The sequence below is a fragment of the Lates calcarifer genome, linkage group LG18 (genome assembly GCF_001640805.2).
Source record: "Lates calcarifer isolate ASB-BC8 linkage group LG18, TLL_Latcal_v3, whole genome shotgun sequence".
In the NCBI taxonomy this organism is placed as follows: domain Eukaryota; kingdom Metazoa; phylum Chordata; class Actinopteri; family Centropomidae; genus Lates; species Lates calcarifer.
In genome coordinates, this window is record NC_066850.1 from 8,860,119 (window position 1) to 8,882,174 (window position 22,056).

General features: G+C 43.2%; 1 protein-coding gene across 2 annotated transcripts; it reads right to left on the reverse strand.

The window, feature by feature from the left end:
* Positions 1-2,636: 2,636 nt before the first annotated feature.
* Positions 2,637-21,493, reverse strand: golgb1 (golgin B1). 2 transcript variants are annotated; one of them, XM_018680954.2, is made up of 20 exons: positions 19,538-21,493; positions 17,780-17,858; positions 16,915-17,106; positions 16,694-16,807; positions 16,410-16,574; positions 16,178-16,300; positions 15,505-15,618; positions 14,562-15,270; positions 14,379-14,455; positions 12,798-12,855; positions 6,891-11,973; positions 6,384-6,795; positions 6,015-6,248; positions 5,087-5,923; positions 4,745-4,938; positions 4,460-4,619; positions 4,043-4,143; positions 3,882-3,953; positions 2,925-3,015; positions 2,637-2,816 (listed from the first exon to the last, which is right to left on the reverse strand). In XM_018680954.2, exons 2-20 carry the CDS (start codon positions 17,846-17,848, stop codon positions 2,679-2,681), a joined length of 8,943 nt encoding a protein of 2,980 aa, XP_018536470.1. In that variant the 5' UTR covers positions 17,849-17,858; positions 19,538-21,493; the 3' UTR covers positions 2,637-2,678. The 2 variants fall into 2 exon arrangements, with proteins under 2 accessions (XP_018536470.1, XP_018536469.1); XM_018680953.2 differs by having other exon boundaries at positions 16,410-16,577.
* Positions 21,494-22,056: the final 563 nt, after the last annotated feature.

The following is a 22,056-nucleotide window of genomic DNA, read 5'->3' on the forward strand; positions in this document are numbered from 1 at the left end:
TGTAATGTAGTTCCAACACTTGGGGGCAGACTCACACTGCTGTAACGCAATAACCTGCACTCATAGGAAAAATCTGGGAAAGATCTGTGAGTAACAATGGCTAAAGAATAAATTCACGGTCCAAAATGAGGTTTGTTTTCTTTTTTTGTAAGGAAATTTTTTGAAAATATGCTTCTTGCACACATTCAGACGTGAGTCACGGGTCATATCTGTCAAATTATATAGGCACACAACGGTGACCTAAAAATATCCATGAAAGCTGATTCTAGTAGGTTTAGGCACATGCCAGTAACTGTTTAATGTGAGTCATTTCCCTCCAGAAAAATTTCACATCCTGCATGAAAATCTGAAATATCTCCACAGACTTTAAACCAAGACTGACACAACTTACATATGATCTGTTATTGTTGTAAAACCTACTTTTCTCATGTAAGTCAAATTCCTCAAGACTGAGTGAAGACCTAAAATTCATATATCAAAGTCTAAACCTGACCATAAGCAAACAGCTTCCACTTCACTTACACTTAAAAATATCCTTTTATTCAAAGCTTTAAATATGTTGGCGATTCTCAGCAATGTTTATATCATTCTTTTTCCTGCAGAGAGAAGCATTCTTGTGTTTTAAATACCAGCATTTAATTGTGTGCATTTCAAAATGATACAGCATGTCATTATCTCACTTGACTGGTATGAACCTGAGCTTCACATTAACTATCAGAAGGTGTGACGACCGAAAGATCTCGACGTTACAAGCACAGCCGAGAGCGTGGTCCGACCAACAGGCTTTCCATTCATGAATGTTTGTTTAAAATGCAAAATCAGTGATTAATGATAACCCATTTATTCTTAAGTAGTTCACAGATAAAAGGGAAAAAAACAGTGTTATCATTTGCTAAAATTAACTGAGCCCAAGTAAACAGGAAACAAAAGTCCTAATGTAAGTTTTAAAGAAAAGAAAAGTCCCACTGTCTGTTTTTCTTCTTCTAAATGAGCAAATAATTAATGCTTGACAAGATCGGTCCCTGATCTAAACCACTGACACTTTAATTACATTTTATTTTTCTATACAGCCCTTTTTAAAACAGTTATTTACAGCTGAAGTGTGTAAGACGGTGAGTACAGAGAAGCTTTACCAACACAGTGATTGAACGGAGGACGGTGTTGGTAAGTGTGGTGGACGATTTAACCTTTCATCATTAATAAATTATGCTACATCAGAGTAGTCTATAATGGGATGGATATCATTGTAAATCAGCAGTCTTCCTCCTCTGGAATGAATCCACACTGTGGTTACATTGCACCTTAAGGCAACTTCATCTGCCATAAAAACTACAGAGCAAACTGTAAAATCTAAATCTGTGCAACAGAAGCATGGACAGGGAATCAGATATGAAAGAGGGAAACCCACATCCAGCCGACATAGATAACACATGTACATATGTACAAAGAGGAAAGTAGAAGAAAAGGAAAACACACAATAGGAATGTGTCAGAACATAAATTGCACTGTGCTCCATTTTTTCTTTTTCTTTTTTTGTGCATGAAATGAGTAGAAGAGGAAGAGACTGGACTATAACAACACGTCCTGAACCTCAAGCCATCTTTGAAGAAAAGTTCAACGTTTTGGGAAATGCACTCATTCGCTTTCTCGCAAGAGATAAATGACAAGATCTGCACCGCTCTCATGCTTGTCTGTTAAATATATGGCTACAGGTAGCAGCCAGTTAGCTTAGCATGAAGACTGGACACAAGTACTTTTACTTTACTTAAGTAAAAGTATCAATACCGCAGTATAGAAATACTCCATGATGTTCTCCATTTAAAATGTTACTTGCTATAGCTGTTAGATGACTGTAAGGGAGTAAAAAGCACAATATTCATCTCTGAAATGTAGAGTTTGAGTATAAAGTAGCATAAAATGGAAATACTCAAGTACATATACCTCAAAACTGCACATAGGTACAGTACTTAAGTAAATGTACTTTCCACCACAGCTAACCTGGTGAATTGCTGTTTTACACTTTTTTCCCACGATTTTGTACAGAGTACACAAACAGAGGTGTTTTTCCAGGTTAACCATTGGCCTCTGTTTCCAATCCTTGTGCTAAGCTAAGTAAGCTAGTCTTATATTTAACGGACAGAGACATCGTATCAGTCTGATCTAACAGTAACTATCTCATTTTCCCAAAATGTCCAACCTGTGCTTTAACGTAAAGAAACCCCTTTTATATCCAAATCCAAAGGCACATGAAGAGCACCATCTGCCAAAATATTTATTACTTGCCCTTTTTTTCTCCTTTAACTGCAGGAAAAAGGAGGAAAATTAAAACTTTGTCCCTTATGTCCTCTCAAACCTGGCTACACACTTAAAATCATAGAAGATCAAAAATGATTAAAATCAATGACAACAGCCCCCTACGCAAATTCTATGTACTTTGGCTAAAAGTTTAAGTCCTGTAAAGTGCAATGTGTGTGTGTGTAGAATAACCTTCACACCCTTATTACAGTGTAACAATATAAAACATAGTGATGGCTTGGGTTAGGTCTGTGTCACATTTCCATTTTCTTTCCCCTCCCCTCTCTCTCTCTCTCCTCTCTCCTCTCTCTCTCTCTCTCCTCTCTCTCTCTATCTCTCTCTCTCTCTCTCTTATCTGTTAGGTTTGTTAAAGGGAGCTGGTTTCAGAGGTATCCGCCCAGGCACAGCAGCAGCAGGACGTGCACAGTGAGCAGATAGAGGCTGAACAGCAGAGGGGTGCGCTGGCGAGAGCAGAAGGCCACTCGGAGCATCCTCATCAAACCTGGGCCGCCTCTCCGAGTCTGTGGGAGCAGAAACGCAGGGTTACAGGAAACATTTAGCTCATAAGTCTTTATTATTAGTTATCAAGGTGCCAAATTAGGTGGCACTGGACATTTGTGGAGCCTTACTCGAGTGACAGCTCCTTCCGGCGGCTCGATAAAAACAGCAGTCTCTGAGTGATCCTCTTCTTGTGCAGAGTGCCACTTAGCCTGGCTGTGACTGATAATCATGTTAATAAAAACAGATGTTAGCTGTCATATTTTGTTGATCAAACATATTCATCAAGGCTAAAAAGGGACAAGATGAATAGATAGATGCAGAAAGCGTATGACACCACTGTTTGTTTGTTGTTGTTTTTACCTAATCTGATCCTTAATCTCAACATTTTACAATCAGAAACATTTAATCAAGGCCAGTTTAACGGTATCTTATACACTTTATAACATTAATACACATAAGAGCAACATAAAACTCATATTATCAAAATGTACAGAGTATTCTGGTTTTACTAGATTACAATCAAAACAAGTGACACATTGTGTTTGAAGTTGCTGTGGTGAACTTGTTTGCAGTTAACAGTTGCTTATTCATGTGCACATCCAGCAGACATGGAACAACATGAGGATTCATTTGGTCTCATGTTTCTGCGATGCTGACAAATGTAAGTCCATCATTAAATTTACTTCTGTTTTGCTCACAAACAACCCCCGAGGGCAATATCTGCCCCCTCCACCAGCTAGGCGAGAAACTTTGTGTCTGTAGTTTGGTGCTGGGCGGCTCGTGTGCAGTGGATTCATCATGTTTTTGTTGTTGTTGTTGTTGTTTTTGCCTAAAAACAGCTGCCTGTAAACAGCTTTGAGGGAGGCTAGACTGAACCAAAATAGTGGGAGTAAAGTTGACGGGAAACCAAGATTATGAGCTGAAAGGCTCTAAAAATCTCTGTAGAGCTGAGGGGGACTGCTTTCATGTTCACATTATACATAAGTCATTCCACTGTTAATACAAAAATATAGTTTATAGCAGCTTATAGCAGATTTCCCTGCATGTAATCACTTATCTCTTTGATATCGTGTCATGTTTCATACCGTTTGAGTCTGTCCTGTGTGGCCATTAGCTGCTCCTCAGCAGCCATCCTCTGCTGTGTCTCTTCATCCAACCTGATGCAGAGAATGAAAACATTTTTTAATAACTTTAAGCCACATCCTGCTGGTTTCAAAACTCTGGTACTGCTGGATCCACACCATACCTCCGCTGCAACTCTTTGACCTCAGCTATGTATGTGTGGCTGTCCAGCAGACTGCTTCGCTCCTGTGGGGCTCCAGGAGGACTGTCTGCTTTCTCTGTGCCCTGTGGGAAGATGATGACATGCGACATCCTTATCCTGTATGTTGCTGATTTTACAGCTTTATTATGGCTTCAGCAAGTTTGAGGACAAACTAAAATACTTTTAAATACCACTTGTTTACACCCAGTGTGCAATATGATTGAAACCATAAGTAGAATGACACAAATACTGAAAGCAGTGGCTCTCAACCTAGGGGTCAAGACTCAAGCTATATCTCAAGGGTCACTGGAGGAAATTTGGGTTAAAGGGAAGAAGGAAAGAAAATAATAATTCCTTTCCTTTATGTTCGTAAGTACAAGCAAATGTTTCTTCCCCTACCTCTCTCTGATATTGTTCCTGCTGAAGTTTGGGCTTATGAGAACGAGCCTCCTCCAGCATGGCGTGGAGCTGTCGCAGTTGTTGGTCCCTCTCTGAAAGTGTGGCGAGGGTCTGCTGCTTCAGCTGCTCTGCTTGAGCCATCCAGTCGATACGCTCCAGCCTAAAACAAAACGCAAGACCAAGGTCAAATTCACAGGCAATAAATCGAAGGCTCCTCTTGTCAGTTTTCTTTTCTTTTTCTTGTCACCAGACAGAAAATGACAAAATGCCCAAATCGTTTCTCACCTGAGCGTCTCTATTTCCTGTTTGCTCACTTCCACCACATTCTCCAGCTGCGTCACGACACCCAGCATGTCCTTGTTGTTCTTCTTCTCCTCAAACAGCTCCTGGCTGACTTTAATGAGCTCTCCTGCTCCCAGCCGAGCCAGCTCCGATTTCTGCCTCTCGAGTTCAGATGCTTGTGTTTGAAGCTGCTCCAGCTGCACACAAAAAGGAAGGAAAGACAAACAAACAAAAAAAAAACATGTTGAAAAATTTTGACATGTTTCTATTTATAGTTTTTTACAAGAACAGTTGAAATATTTGTGTTTATGACTACAATCTTTAGATTTATTTATTGTCACTCACCAGTCTCTCCCTGTCATTTTGAAGGGCTTGTAGTGCATTCTTCAGACCCCACACTTCCCCAGTGGAGCCTCCTGGGCTGCTGTGTGCTGCGTGACCACCTGCCTTGCTCATCTCTTCCAGCTTCAGACTCAGTTCCTGGGCCTTGTTTACTGCCTCCTCCCTGCTGTCCTGGAGTGAGGCCATGGCTTTGGCAAACGACTGGTTCTCTGCTCTCAATTGCGTCGTCACTTCTTTCTCCTCTAGCAGCTTCTGCTCGATGGCCAGCAGGTCTCTGGCCAGCTCTGCCACCCTCTCCTGAGCGCTCTCAGACTCTGTTCGCATCACACCTCCCTCCCATCGCAGCTCAGCCAGCTCTTTGCTCTTGCTGTCCCACTCTTGTCTCTCCCTTAATAGGCTCTCCTCTAAAGCCTCCACTTGCTCTCTTGCTGCTTGCAGCTGCTCCCTCAGCTTCTCAACCTCGGCACCAGGGGCATCTATCACCTGTGATACTGTCATGCTGTCAGCAGCCTGAACAAGAGTCTCCCTCTCCACCCTCGCTGCCTCTATTTCTGTCTCCCTGGCTCTGCTAATACTCTTCAACTGACTTTCCAATTCCTCACGTTCCTTTTCCAGTGTGGTGATCCGCTCTCTCTGAGCTGCCAGAAGCTGTTTGTGCTGGGAGTCCTTCATGCTCAGGACTTGGTTAAGTTCATCACGATAGCCGTGAAGCTGAGCGGATAGCTTGGCCTTTTCAGCATACAGGTCGTCTCTCTGGACCAGCAGAGAGCGCAGCTCCTCCTTCAGGCTGTTGTTCTCCCCTGCTGCCTCTTGGATCAGAGCATCCTTCTCCATCATCACCTGTGACACAGTACAAATATTCTATTAACCATATATCATATTTGTATATATGTTATAAAAACAAGCAAACCACAGGTTACATGTACATTACCTGTAGGTGTTTCTCCTCCAGCTGTTTGTACATGTTAAGGACTCTGTCTCTGTCATCCTGCAGGGAGCCCATGGCCTTCATGAAAGAGTCCAGTTTGGCTTTTCGGTTGTTGCTCTCTTCCTCTGCCTTTCGCAGCTTTTCTTCCAGATCCCGTACTTCTCCTCTTCTCTGCTCCAGCTCCTCCTCAGCTTCTTGTGCCCGGCTGTCGGCCTCCTTTCTAGCCTCGTCGGCAGCCTGGGAAATAAAACACACGCATAGTGAGAAATGTGTTAAGGGTTATCTTATAGTTGCTATTTGATGGCTCACTGAAAATCGATGAGAGGGCAAAACAACATATCATATGTACTGTAAATGAATAAATGTTGATACCTGAGCAACAGCTTGCTCCCTCTCCCCGAGCATTTCCACCTCTCTCCTCTCCTTCTCATGTAACTCTGCTTGCAGACTCTCTGTCAAGGCCTTAGAGGACCTCAGGTCTGTCTCCAGCTGCTCCACGTTCAGACACAGCCGCCTCTCTTCTGCCTCCCTCTCCCTGAGCTCAGTCCTGGCCTGGTTGACTTCACCCTGCAGCCGACCTACAGCCTCCTCCAGGGCCTGGACTCTGTGACAGAGACCCTCCACTTCATCTGTCAGTGTGCTGACTTCATTTTGTGCAGACTGCAGCTCATCTGTGGTTTGCTGAAGCTTGCTCCTCTCCTCACTGAGGACAGCTTGACTCTCTGCAACTTTCTTTTCCTCTTCCTCCAGTCTCAGCTGCCACTCTTTGTCTGCTTTCTCTAGTCTGAAAAAAAAAATAATGTGAGTTTTGAGCTAAAAAGCTGAACATAATTAAATTAAGAGAGCTGGGAAATAAGACAAATACAGAGAGGTTTTTACCTGTCCACAGAAAGCTGACGTTCCTCTTTCAGTGCAGTTTCTTTCTGAAGCTGTTCTGCCAGTTCCTTGGCCCGTGTCTCTGCCTCCCGGACTTCAGCCTCCTTACCCTGTAGAGCATCATTAAAGCGAGTCTCCCACTGCCGGGCCTCGTCCAAAACTCTGTCCCGGTCATCTTGCAGAGAGGACATGCAGCGTGAGAAGGCAGCCAACCTGGCCAGAGACTCATCTAGACGAGCTTGCATCTCCTGGGCCTGTCTCTCAGCTCCCTCTGCCACCTCTCTGGCCTCCAGGGTGGCTTCCTCCTCCCTTTCCCGTTCTCTGTAGGCCTCCTCCAGTCTCAGCTCCATCTCCTTCAGTTCAGCTCCCAGCCTGAATCTCACTGAGTCCAGGGTTTGCTCTGCCTCGGCTTTCATCAAGGCCTCTTTCTGCTGGGCGCTCTGTTCTAAAGTTGTTTTCTCAGCTAAGGCCTCGCTTAACTGTTTTTGGACATCATCCAGTTGAGATTTACAGCTAGCCAACTCTGCCTCAGTCTTTTTCAGGTCCTCTAGAGTTTTGGAAGTCTCCAGCTGGGATTGCTCTAGTTTGTTGCTGAGCTCATCGTGTCCTAGCTGCAGCGCCTTAGCTTCCCTCCCCAGCTCACTGATCCTCTCCTGGTACTGGATGCTGTCTTTCTGCAGCTGTCGGACCTCCAGCTGCTTCTCCCTCAGCAGTTCTTCCAGCTGACGTGCTCTGCTCTGGCTGCCCTCTTTGACCCTCTGAGCCGACCTCAGCTGTTGCTCCAGCTCCCTCTGCTTGCCCGACTCCGCTTCGGCTTCGGCTCTCTCTCTCTGGGCTTGCCTCATGTCCTCCTCCAGTCTGGACGCCCGGTCCTTCTCGCTCTGAGCTTCGGCTTCCAGTTCAGCTCGCTCCCTCTCCAACCTCTCCACCTCACGCTGAAGTTCAGCCAGGTGCTCCCGGTTGTCTGCTGCCTCTTGCTGATAACCGGCGATGCTCCCATTAAGTTGGGCCAGCTGATTCATCAGGCGCTCCTCCAGGTTATCTTTCTCAGTTTCCAGACTTCTGAGGAGCTCTTTGAACTGAGTTTCCCTCTTTGAAGCCTCTTCAATCAGGCTGTTCTCTCTCTCTTTGCTCTCTTGCAGGCACTTCTCTAAAGAGGCCACAAGTCCCAGCTTCTCTTTGCTTTCCTGCAGGTCTCGCTCAAGAGAGGTCAGTTCAGCTCTGAGTTCAGCCTCTCGTTCCTGCCACAGCCCCCTCTCTGTTTTAACAGCTGCCTCCATTTCCTTCATTTTATCCTCTAATAAAGTTTGAGCACTTTCAGTCATTTCTTCTTTTTCCTCATCAGGCTGCAAATGTGTTTCTGGTGCAGACACTGCAACTATTTGTTCACCTGGAGTCTCTTTTGGAGTTAGGGCTCTTCCATTGTCTTCATTCTGACTCTCAACAGGCTCTGCTCTGGTCATGATTATGTCTGATTTCTGAGCAGTGACAACCTCCTCTATAACAGCTGCAGAGCTAAGTGGAGTCACTTGAATTTCATTCTCTTTCTCTCCCATTTGGGCAAGTTGTTCCCTCAGTTCTTCAATCTGCTGTCCCAAAGAGTCTCTCTCTGCCGCTGTGGTGTCCAGCTGGGCTTTCAAAGCCTCCATCTCTTCCTCAAGTCTTTGAACCTCAGCTTTCAGAGACTTGTCCTCTCGTTTGATTACAGGCTTTTCCTGCATCTCTCTCAGTTTCTCATTCTCCTCCTCTAACTCCAGGATTTTCTGCTGCTTCGTTTTGGCAAATTTTCTCATTTTGTCTTTCACTGAATCCACCTCTTTCTGTGCCTCCTCTGCCTGCCTCTCAGCTTCTTGCCTCGCAGCCTCATGCGTCCTCACTTTGGCCGCCAACTCCTGTCTCTCCTGCCTGGCGGCTTCCAGGACCCGCCTCACTCTCTCTGCCTCGTCGCTCACATTTTCATAGGATTTGAGCAAAGTCTCGTACTCGTCCTTCATGCTTTGAACCTTTTCCTCCCACTCTCTGCTCACCCTGGCAGCCTCTTCTTTTGCAAACTCCACCTCTCTCTTACAGGCATCTTTCTCATTCAGTATTCCTTCCATGGCCAGTTTGAGGCTCTCGCAGGATGATCCAAGGCTTTGGTTCTCCAGTAAAGTTCGATCAACCTCCTCGATGAGTCTGACTCTTTCTGCTCTTAGCTTCTCCAGCTCGTCCTCTGCTGTCTCTATTTTCTGCTGCAGCTCAGTAGTAAGCTTCTCGGTTGAGGCTAGCAGCTCCTTCTGGGTCTTGTTTTCTTTGAGGGCCTCTTTGCGAGAGATCAGAGCGGCCTGCAGTTTTCTCTGTAGCTGCTGAATCTTTGCCTCACTGTCTTTCTCTTCCTCTTGCTTTTGTGGAACCTCAACCTCCAGCCTCTGGGTTTTTTCCTTCTCAACCTTTAATTCTTCCTGTAAAGAAGCTATTAGTTGATCCTTCTGAGACACTGTATCCTGCATTAAGTGTATGAGAGAGTTCTGCTCACTTAACTGCTGACTAAGCTCCATTATCTCATGGTTTTTGTTGTTGAGAAACTGCTTGAAATCGTTGACTTCAGCCTGTAGATTTTCAATGGAGGATGTGGATTCTGCAGATGTTGCTTTGGCTGCAGCTTCCATCTCTGCTTTTAGGGTTTCTGCATAAGACTCAGCCTGGCGATGCTTTTCTCTAAGATCATTAATTTCCTCTGAGAGTGCGTCAATCTGTCTCTCCTTTTGTCTTAGCGCTTGCAGCTCTTTGCCCAAATCGTCTACTTCAGCCCCCTTCAGTGACAGACTGGCCTGAGCTTCCTGCAGCTGCTTCTGTAACTCTGTGTTTGCCACCTGCACAGTCTGGATCTCTTCTCTGAGAGCTTTCAGAGATTCCTCCATTTGTGCAGGGTGGACACCAGACGGCTCTGCAGGATGCTGAACTGGATCGCTAGTTTGTGGTTGTGATGAATCAGTCTCAGATGAGGCAAAATCCACCCAGTCCTCCTGAACCCAGTCACCTGCTGCTTGCTTCTCCACATTTTCAGCCCGTTCTTCGATCTCTTGTTGAGGCAGGTCCTGTCCCTCAGCGCTCACCTTTTCTTCCAATTCTCTCAGTTTAGTGAGAAGGACCTCTCTCTCTCCACTCTGCACCTCAAAACGATCCATCAGCTCACTGTATTCTTCTTTCTGCTGCTTCAGTTGTTCTCGGTGGTGTCTGTCTTTCTCTTTCGCTTTGCGGATGGTTTCTTTGCGAGATTCTTGAGCCTCCTGAACCTTCTTCTGAAGCGTTTCACACTCTGCTTCCAGAGTGGCCACCTGGGATTGTAACACGGTTGTTTCAGGAGAAATGTCTGGTGCCTGCTGAGTGTTCTCAGCTTCTTCGCTTAGCTTTCTATTCAGGGCAAGCGTCTCAGCGATGACTTGATCCTGTTCACTAATTTTTTGCTCAAGAGTTTCAACTGTCTCCTCTTTGGATCTTAAAGCTTGCTCGAGCTCCAGGAGTTTAGCTTCCATTTCTTGAATCTCATGTCCTCTAGTTTTTTCTACCTCTGGAGTATCTGCAGGAGTTTCACCCTTTGTTAATTCATCTTGCTCTTTTTTAGCTTCGGCCTCAAAATCAGCAACCTTCTTCATCAGCTCTTTGCGATGCACAAGTGCAGCCTGAAGCTTCTTCCTTGTGTTTGTTAATTGGGTTTCCAGAGCTTCTTTCTCCTTTTGAACACGACCAAGTTCATCATCTACACGAGCCGGCGAGTCCTCAGGACTCACCTGCTGTTTCTCATCTCTCACTTTCTCAAGTTCCACTACCTGCTCTTTCAGTTTATGGACTTCTCTGTCTATCTGGAACTTCTCCTCCTCTACTTGTAGGAGTTTAGCGGACATGCTGTCGTTGAGCTCCATCATCTCATTCTCTTTCTGGCTGAGACGAAGCTGCAGCTCACTGATCTCAGAGTCCTTCTTTGACAAAGACTCGTTGTTGAGATCTGAGGTCTGGGAATATTCCAACATGCTGTTTTCCATTTCTTGAAGCCTCCTTTCAAGCTCAGAGGAGAGGAGTTCTCTGTCTTCTAGCTGAGCGCTCAGCATCCTGGCCTGACCCTCCTGCTCAGAGAGCGCTCGCTGGATTGTTTCCAAGTCGCTCTGCAGGCTATGAATCTTCTGCTCCTTGGCTTGGCTCTCAGTGTTCAAAATGTCTATCTGCTCCTCTAGAAGCTGCATTTCAACGCGGTGCTTCTCCACCACAGAGCTACTTTGCTGGGAAACCTGGTCCAACTCCACCCTGGCTAACTTTAGCTCCTCTGCAAAGTTACTGACCTGGGACTCTGCTTCTTCTTTGGCAGCAGTGAGGGACTGTGTTTCTTCTTCCAGACTCCTGATTTTCTCTTGTGACTCTGCAGCTGCCTCTCTGAGCCTCTGCAGCTCCGACAACAGTTCACTGTACCTCTTCTGGAGTTCCTCTGCTAAGGCCTGAGCAAAGACCTGGCCAGACGGCACATTAGCATCTGAGGAAGAAGAACTGTGCTGAGTTAGATGAACCTGAACTGTCTCTCGGATGACGACGGAGGAGGACTCCACTTGAACTGTGGAGGTTTCCTGCTCCATGCTTGTCGCCTCCCACGACTGCAGCTGTAGCTGGCCAAAGTCCTGCAGGATGGAGGGCCACTCCTGCCCTCCATCTTGATTCACAGCTTCCAAGAGGGTCCAGCTGCTGTGTGCCACCTCTGAATCACTACTGGCAACCATCTCATCTGAGGAAGTCCCTTTGGACTCTTCTGGGGACTCTGACTGGTGACCAATAAGCTCTGGGCTACTTTCATTATCAGCAGAAATGGAGAGGATGGAGGTGTTCTCAGCCACCAAAGTGGTCTCTTCTTCTTGTGTATCCTCCATTAGGTCAGGAAGAGCCGCAGAGCTGTCAAGGGGAGCCACACTGGCACCCTGATCCTGGTCTGGGGTCTGATCATATGGTTCACTTGATTCAACCTCACCAGAGCTGTGGTCTTTAGCCAGTCTGAGAGATTCTCGCAAGGCAAACAGCTCATTGTCTTTTTCTATTAGCTGCTGCTCCAGTTCCAGTATGTGTGCTGTGGAAGAGAACGAACAGGGAAATAATGCCTCAGTATAAGTATAAACACATCAATAGAGTGTGTGTGCCGTCAGTGGGATATATTACTGTTCAAAGTTCATACAGTTAACTTAGGCTGCCACACAGAACATTAATACTTAACCAGACAAAATCAATCCTGGAAAAAGAATTGACCATTTTTATTATCCTGAACAGTTTAAATACTGTAAAGTAGGAAAGATACAGATGAGCAAGAATCTAATCTATGATGTCCTGAAGTATGACTTTGTATACCACTCCTCTTACGCCAACTAAAAAAACATTCACAGCTTTACAGAACCCAGCAATTTTAGGAGATTAAGGTAAAGTTTCTATTATAAAAACACAAGTATTACAATTAAAATAAGAATACATCTTCATTTTTTTTTGATCGCATTATTAAACAGTTACCATTTCTAACTAATAAATTATAGCTAATATATTATTTCAGCTCTTACACAGCATAATGTATTAGTTGATTATATTTTGTATTAATGATCTATAATCTACAAAGCAGCTTGTAACTAAAGGTGTAGAATAAACTTCTTTGCCCCTAAAATGTAGTGGAATGAAGTAACATAAAACAATTTCTTTTTTTAAGTTACTTTCCATCACTGAGTTAAAGTGAGCAATGTCAAATTATGGCTCCAATTTTCTTCTTTAAATTGTGCATCATAGCTCTTTATTTGTTCTTCAGTTCATTTGTTTTGAGCTACATAAATGTATTTATTGTATGTGTGAATGTACTGTTTAATTCTGTTTCCATATACAGTGTGAATTTTATTGTAGGAAAGATTTTTGTACCTTTTTCTGCCTCAGATGAATCCTGTGCTGGTGGTTCAGTCACATCTCTCTCAGATAACTGAAAGAAAGAAACAAAACTGTGACTTCTTTTGAAAATAGAAAGGACTGAAATGTATTTACCAGAGGAGAAAACAAAAGTTTTTAACAGCTCTATGCAGTGTCTGTGACGGCTGTTTCAATTTAAATCTATATCAGAAGCATGTATGGCTGTAGTGTAAGGTGAAGGTCGGCTCAGGCAGGCGGTCATAACAGTGGATCACTGCAGGAGGGATTAGACTCACTTCCTCCCACCAGTTAAAGCACTGTCTGTCTACTGTGTGACCCAGCTTCTGTCCTCGGCCTGACACTGACCGAGATCACCTGTCCAGACCAGTCAGACCGCCCTGCTCTTTACAGACAAGGTGACTCTACAAATTGTGTTTTAACATACAGGGAAAAATACATGACACAACTGTCTGACTTTGAAGACTATTAAGAACTACTTTTACTTCTTGTATCTCAGCTTATACTAAGCTTCCAGCCCCACATCTTCCACTTCAACACCTTTTTTAATCATATAAACAGAGACACAGCATAACAGCAACTCAGCACAAAGGCGCAGAGAAACTTTGAAGTTCAAGTCTCACAGAGATGATAAAGCCTGCAGAGTAATCATAGAGCTTATTTAGGACTGCCTTTTAAAGTTTATTTCAAGTGAAAAAAAGCTGCTTACATCTGGCATTAAGCAAGTAATAATTGCCAAAACTTACTTCGTGTCTTTACGCACTCTGTGTTTAAGATCTCACTTACACCTGGTGTTAATATACAACCTGTATATGGTCATTATGTCTGGACCAGAATGTCATTGGACTGGTGCGCTACTGGGGCGTGATCAGAGATGCGGGCAGAATGGAGATTGTGTAAAAGCTCATGAAAACCAGGTGTAAATGCAAAAGCCTGTGGATCAGACGAGCAATTTATAGCAGCAGGACAAAGAGCAATAAAAAAGCATAAAGGCTATGATGGGTGGAAGTAACAAAAATTAACTGATAAAAATGGAGGTGATGAAAATGCACATGAATTTAAAATGGAGCAGTGAACATGGACGAGAACTGAAAAATGGAGTGATAAATTATGACTATGACTTGATTAATTTAAAGCTGATTTAATTAAAACAATTGTGATGAGATGAAAACAGAGCCACGTTTCATCATTCATGAGAGTATCCTCATGGGTGAGTAACAAAAAATACATGAAAAAAATTGAAGTGATGAAAATGAAATGATGGAATTGATGAAATGTTTGTGAATTGTAAAACAGAGTGATAAATTGTCAATTGATCTGATAAACTTCACTGACATTTTATTTGAAAGAGTGATGCTGCAATAATCAACTGGGCTGTGTTACTTTCTACTGTCTATCATTCATCACCCATAACACCCAGCTGACATTTATTGTTTACAGCGAGAAATATTTGTGATGTCTGCCCTGTTAAACAGAACACGCCCGCTCAGCAAACTGGTTTTTAGGCAGAAGTAACAAAAATAACCCAGTCACAGATCACGTGTTGACACCAGGTGTAAATGGGTCTGTAGTACTGACCGTTACAATGTGCTGCTCCAGCTGCTGTATCTTCACAGTCGCCGCCTCCTGTTCTGTGGTTTTTCTGTCAAGTTGCTCTGAAAATCAGATGACCATGTTTAAAAGATTACTATCCTGATGAAAAGCTTAGGTTTTGACATTAACACAGTGAATCCCACCAACAAACCAGATAAACACCCTTACCCTGAAGGGTTTCCATGGCGTGGGTGATCTCTGCACAGCGTTCCTCACTCTCACTTCGTTCGTCTTTCAGCCGCTTCAGTTGGTTCTCAATTGACTGCACAGTGTCCAGGAGCAGGGAGAGGTCATCAGGGATGGGGTTTTCCTCTGCTGCTTGTACATCACCTGGAGCCATAGCTCGTAAATGTCTCCAAACTTCAGCCAAGATCTCATCCTTCCTCTGGGCTTCTTCCTGGACTTCCTCTTTAAGTGAAGCCAGCTCTCTCTCTAGTTTATCAACTCCTGACTTCTCCCTCTCTAAGGCGTCCTGGCTGGAGCGAGCGGCTGCCTCTCTCATTGATGCAAGTTCGCTTTCAAGCCGGGCTATTTCTGCCCTGTCTCTCTCTGACGCATCGCAGCTCGCTTGGACGGCTGCGAGCTCAGCCTCTCTCATCAGAGCCAGTTCTCTCTCCATTCTGGCAACTTCCATCCTCTCTTTCTCCAGAGCGTCTTGACTAACACGCTCAGCCTCTCTCAGGGAGACCAGCTCGCTGCTCTCCTGCCTTACCACCTCAATTCTCTCTCTTTCCAGAGCCTCCAGGCTGCTTCGGAGGGCTGCGAGTTCTACATCGGCCCTGCTGGCCTGTTCAGACCACTGCTGCCTCTCCTCCTCCCTCAGCTTCACGGCCTCGGCCAGCTCCTGCTCCATCTGCCGGAACTGAGCAGTCAAAATCTGAGCAGAAAGAGGGTGAGACACAGAGAGAGAGAGCGAAAGAGGATATGGGTGTGTGTGTGTTGTATGGCTCAGCCAAACAATGCATTATAATGACGGCAAGATCCTGGGTGTGTCTTGTTTGAACAATTTGCAGAAGTATCACCAAGTAACATGTCCGTAAATATCAGGCAATATGAGGGATGATCTCTAAGAGCGGCGCTCAAATGGCATCTGGTGCAACAGGATCTGTACCTGTTTTTGCTGATCAGCACTGCTCACTTCCTGCTGCAGCATTTCCAGCACTTGGGAGCGAGACTTCAAGGCCTCCTCAAGCTCTTCACAACGCCTCTGAGCTGCAAGCAGGGCCTGGGGAAAGATGACACAACAACGAAACCACATGAGTGTATGAGACTGTGAATGTATGTTTGAAGTGTGGCAATAAATTGAAACATTTTTGTGTTTGTCCCCTTGAAATGAAGCTAGTCATCAAAGTTTAATAAAGAATGGCTACTTCCTGTCATTCTTAAAATAAAGTGTCACATTTTGGAAGCAAGTTTCTACCCCTTTTTTTTTTCTTTTTTTTTTTGGAGTTGATTTTGTCCAAATCAGTGCAGCCCTCTGGGGCATATATGTAATTTATCCTAAATAAATTAACTCTGGAGAAAATATAGTCTTTTAACAATAATATTTAATGTCATCATCCTGAAAGAGAACTTGGTAAAATCAAGTCAAATTACGAATAAACAATTATTCTAGGTAATAAAAAGAAAAATGGCTAGAGAATTACAATGACTGTTAGTTGCAGCCCTACAATGAGCAAAAAAAGGAGAAGAAAAATAAAAGTCAAACAAATACTCAGTGGGGGTTTGAACAGGTCAATTATAAATGAATGAACCAAATATTGAAGAACTTCTGGATCCTGTACCTGCTGAAGCTCGCCATCATTCTGAGACTGCGTTGTGACCCTCATCAACTCCTCTTCGTGTTTTTGAATCTGTTCCTGGAAACGCACATCCTTCTCACAGACCACAGCCTGCAGTTTCTGCAACTGAAAACAAACAAAACACAACAAACCATCCTCAGAGACCTTTGCTCAGGACATTTTAAGTCATTATTTGTTGACAGAGTAGGATAACGTGTAATTGCAGCTGTGTCACCTGCTCAGTGTGGGCAGATTCCTTCTCTTGAAGAAGCTGTTCGGTGGCCTGGAGTCGTTGTTTAAGCTCCCTGCTGTTGGCCTCCTCCTCGCTCAGCTTGTTCTTCAGTTCTTGGAGCTCCTCCTCCACTGCAGCGCCCGCTCCTGTGAAAGAGCTGTCTGGGCTCTGCTGTAGACACAACAGATGTTCAAGTCAGATAAAAACCAAACGGCTTGATTTTTATTGTCGTTTTTTTTTTATTATTGTAGTTTGTGGCTAACTATTTTTGCCTCATTTGAACTCACTGTGCCTCCTCCTGATCCTTTCAAATCAGTTATCTGTTTGTTGAGTGAAGCCATCTTAGCTTTGGCCTGCAGTTTGAGTTTGGTGAATCGAGCCTCAGCTTCTTCCTTTTCATTCTGAGGATATGAAGAATTAAAAAAAAGATGCTGGCATGAAGAACACACTGCAGTGAACTGACTTTTTTGGAGGAAACTGCTGATAGGAAACATGCAGGATTATTCACCTTGAGCTGTGCATCTTTGTTTGCGAGCTCAGTGTCCTTTTGGACAAGCTGGGTGTCTTTGTCCCGGATGAGCTCCTTCAGCTGGACCACCAGCTGTTCCAGATGAGCCAGCCTCTCCATGGCCTCCTCTGGGACCTCAGACTCTGCTGAAGCCTGGCCCTCACCAGCAGGGAGCTGAGGCACAAGCACACCCTGTACAAGGAAACAAATTAAGGTCAAATAAAGGTCAGTTTAATTATCATGGTCAGTCCTGCTCAGCCTGTAGAAACAGCTGTATCTCTGAAGCAGAGTAAAAAACGATCCTAACCTCGGCCTTGAGACTTCAGATCTTTTGACAGAAAGCTTGTGTTACAAATTGGGGGCAAGGAGACTCATTAACTGGACTAAGAGTGAGGATATCACGACCTCTGCTGCTTCAATTTTGACCATTAATTCTCTTCTGAGTGACCCAACTTGAATGGAAGTCACATATTAAATCACTGGAGCTCCTCTTTAAAGTGGCAGAGATCAAAGGGTTTCTTGAATATACAGACACTCTGGAGTCAAAGGAGTCACACCAACATGGCCGTCTAAGATATTTACCACACATATCTTCTATATCTTACATAACATACTCACAAATCTTCGCATAAAGATTTTCTGTGCTAATAGGACGACTATAAGAACTCATCTCAAGAACTCAAAGCAAACATTTCCTACCATCACCCACTTGTGTTTCATGAATTCTGCCTCAAACAGAAGATGAAAGGCTCTGTAGGCTCTCAAATTTCACCAGACATGTAATCTACACACACTCATTTAATAACCACGGACACAGCTGATTACACTCGTTAATTTTCATTGACTGTATGTGTTGCCCTCTCACCTGTGGGTCTCCATCTTGGCCCTCCTCTCCAGAGAGCTCCTGGAGGACCGTGGCCAGGCGGCTCAACATGAAGATGGCACTGTGAGTGGGGGAAAAAAAAATAGGTTTAAGGTTTCAGCGCAGACTAACATTAGTAATTTCTGACATATAGCCCATTCCTTTGCTGCACCTGCACAGGCCCTATTCTGTCCGCTATAGTTAAAATGGTGGAAATGTTAAGACCTATTTTTCAAAGCCTTTCTGCAGTTGACAGCTTTCTCCAAAGTCCTCCATCAATGTTCAGCCTCAGAATAGTTTCAGCCATAGGCATAAATTCACATAGTTATTTATAGCAGCATAAATGCAGCCTACAGTTAAGCCTGTCTTATGTTGCTAATGCATGGTGTCAAACATAGGATATTTACACTTGACCTTTCACCACATCTTCGCCAAGAACAGCTTGAAGTGTTGCTTGACGCTGATTCTGAATGACACATCCTATCAAGATGAATATAAACACAGTCCCTGGGACATTTATTCTACTTTTGTCTGCACATGCAGGCAGTGGCTGGTTAAATAGTTTTATAGTTTTGAGACTGAAAGGCCTTGGAAACAGCAGCTGACAAAAAAAGGTCCCTTCGGTAGCTGCTGTCGTCCTCTGGGAATGGAGTTTTCCCAGTTTACATGAAATCATAGGTCAGGAATGATCTTTATAACTTAATGTTTCAGTCGACATAGCCGACAAGTCCTTAAAACACTAAGAAAAATGGAAACCTGAACAGTCACATCTGCTGAGGAAGATCATGATTATTCGAAGCTCAAGAACAGCGACTAAAAAGAGCCTGTGCTGAGGTTTTGTCAGTTTTATAGATCTTTTTAATAGCATTACCAATTACCACAGCTGGGACAATTAGTCAATAAATTGATTAATCAATCAACAGAGCAATAGTGGGGAACCATGTTACTGACTAGTTTTTCCACAATATTATACATTCATACACCAAATGATTCATCAAGTTATTGAGAAAATAAAATGCAGATTAACCAGTTATACTGGTTGCAGCCCTGCAACTAACATTTCAAAAACACACTGAAAAATAGGCCTGAAAAAAAATTAATGGAGAGCAGTATCTTGAGATTATAGTATGTCTTTGTCTAAAATGTAATTGCTAAAAAGTTGTTTTATGTTGTACTATTATATTGGAGGATTTAAGAGGGTTTGGGCTTTTGAAGAACCAAAGAGATTTGTGCCAACATGTTTATGCAAATAAACTGTACGAACAGAGCTGAGACAGATCGATAATTCCTAAAATTTCTTACTTCTTGCCCCACGTCCAGAGCAACACATTGTCAGACACCCCTTGCCTCTGTTCGCCGACCCGTACCGAACATAGCCGAGTCTATCCGAACTTGCCGAACGGTCCACTGCGGCTGCGTCATTCTTTTTGTGAACAGCAAAGATTATAGCTAGCTAACGCGAAAATGGACGGCAAACTTTCCGAGCGGCTGGACACCTATATCTTCAAAGCACAGTAGACACATTTGAAGATAAAGAAACGGTGGCGTGAACAGGACGCCTGGTGAAAACATCCGCTGTTTACTCTGACTGTAGTTTCCACGATACAGTTAAGTTAGCCTAGCTAGCTAACGCCGAGAACTCATAAATAAGGACAGCTTCTTTTAATTCTGCTCTGCTGAGTTTTTCTGCTCAGTGCATGACAGCTCTGAGGTGCAGCCCTGCGTGTGGCGTATTTTTAAAAGAAAGGACCTTTGACTCACCTGTGCGAGTGCTTCCCAGGTAAAAGTATCTGGTTTTTATTTGATGTTTTTCCTCGGATGGATTTCAGAGCATAGCCACATCACCAAACATTCCCGGAAACAAAAGTTCCTCTGCACTGATTGGACAGCCTGGATTTGCGTGTACAAGGGACTGTCTGCGAATTTCCAAACGTGTACTTCGCTTTAGGGAGTATCTGCATAAATACATACATTCAAAAAAAAAAAAAACGAAAAAATGAGCCCCTGAGCTAAAAAAAAAAAAAATAATAAATAATAATAATAATTTGAACCTTCAACATCTGGAACAACACAGAAGAAAGTATCAACAATGGCAGGGCATGACCAAAGAGTCAACCTCATCATCAACCATGGCAGGCAGCTGGGGAGGAGTCTGCTGCTGCTCGTCCACTACACCACAGTGTTTGTGGCCTTTGTGGGGCGCACAGTACAGTGGATGGTGGACGCGGTGAAGTGGACCAGCCTGTTTGCACGCTACACGGTGTCAGCGTTTGACTCCATCTACAGACATCTGCACTGGGGGAAGAGGAAAAGTGTCACTGGTGGGGCCAGAGAGATCTGCCCGAGCTCTGATATGGAGCCACAGTGACTTCATGTGTATTATAACTTTGGCTGGCAGTGTTATGTTGGCAAAAATCCAATATAAGACAACAGCAAACAGTAGTGTCTGAAGTCGGAGGGGTTAACTTTCAGAAACTGAATATGAAGTGTGAATGATGCTTGATGAAGACCGAATATGAGGCCTTACTGAAGTCGGAAATATTATAGCTTTTTACTTTTTTAAGCTCTTCAAACATAGCAATTTGTCTTACAGGTGTTATATTTGTATGTAATGATACATGATTTATACATTCCATGTTTTGTTATGATCAAGAAAATAAGCTCTTCCAAAGTGTTGGAAACTACATTTCAGGCTTTTTGTTAGACATGGTCTGTTGCTGCCATTCACCCGCTGATGTGACTGTTAATGCAAATGTGTCACAGGGTAATGCAAACTAACATGATGAAAGCATATTACATGCCTTTTTAGAGGAATGTTATTGCACTAATGCTAGGGTAGGCTAGAATTTCTGATTGAACAATACATGAAGAATACATTATAGCATCAAAAGCCAAATATATTTTTTTACATCTGTACCTGTGGAGCATACAAATTATTCAATTTCACTGTAATATGTGTTGTTTTTTTGACAAACATTGGCAAATTCCTCTTCTGTTCTGACATGAAGGAATGACGAGCCACCACACTGGCTAGACCAGTTAACTGTGGAGATGCTGCTTCCTGTGGTTTTTCTGTGTTCATTTGAAATTTTTACTTGTTTTGAATGTTTTATGGCCAGAAACAAACACAAAACAATCCTGCTGAATGTTTTCCAGAGGCAACTAATATCCGACATTAACCTTTATTGGACTGCCGATGTGAGAAATGACAAAATGAAGTGTGAAATGTTGCTTTAAAGTGAGCCACAGCTGCATTTACTAATGAGGTTTTTATTTTTACTTTTTTATCATTGCATATATTTTAATTGTTAGTGCATTTAGAATGCTGTTTAAACACTAACATGTATATATCTATATTGTTTGTCTTTTTTATAACTGATTATGACATTAGCAAGTTGTAAGAATGCAATGTTGACATTATTAACCGCACTCGTAGCTGCTGAGTACAACAAATACACTTAAGCTTTCAAGTATATTACAAGATCATTGTAACGAAGGAGTCCAAAGCACTTTGACATGGTTGTGGTGTTATTTTCTGGTATTTACACTAAGATCAAATGGCTTTCTGCAGTGTTTTGATATTAATTTTACTAATTAAAACTTTAATGTTTGTTCAGTTACTGCACTAATCAGCCATGGCTCATGCCTTCTTGGCCTCAGACTGTAGTATCCAAATAAAGTTCGTAATCAAACTGTTTTGTCCTTGAATCTTTGGTTTATAAAATGTCAGACAGCGTTAAAAACATCCCAAGTTTTCAGAGTCCAAAGTGACATCTTCAGATTGCTTGTTTTGCCCAACAAACAATTCAGACCCAAAACCTATTGACAATCACAGAAGACGAAAAACTGAATTTTTGGCATTTTTTGATTTAAAAAGTGACTTAAACTGATAAAACTGATCATAAAAACTGTCGCAGTTAATTTTCTGTCCATCACATTCTGTTGATTGATCAAATAAACACAATAACAATCACACATACACACCTACAGTGAAATGTAAAGTTGGACGCACACAAGCCTGAGCAAAAAACAACAGTTAAAAAAACTAAATGTTTGAGATAGGTGGTACTTTTTCCCATGAAAGTAGCGTACAACTAAGTAGTACAATTAAGTTAAATTAAGCTGAAACTGTTAATATGTACATTAAAGTATAGGTTGGAGTCCACCGTAAAACAACTGTCACGTGTCTGTGTACACTGAAACAATTTTGGGTCGTTGAACTGTTCCTTCCATTACTAATGTACATTTAATATAGGTGATGAGGAAGTGAGGTGAAACAA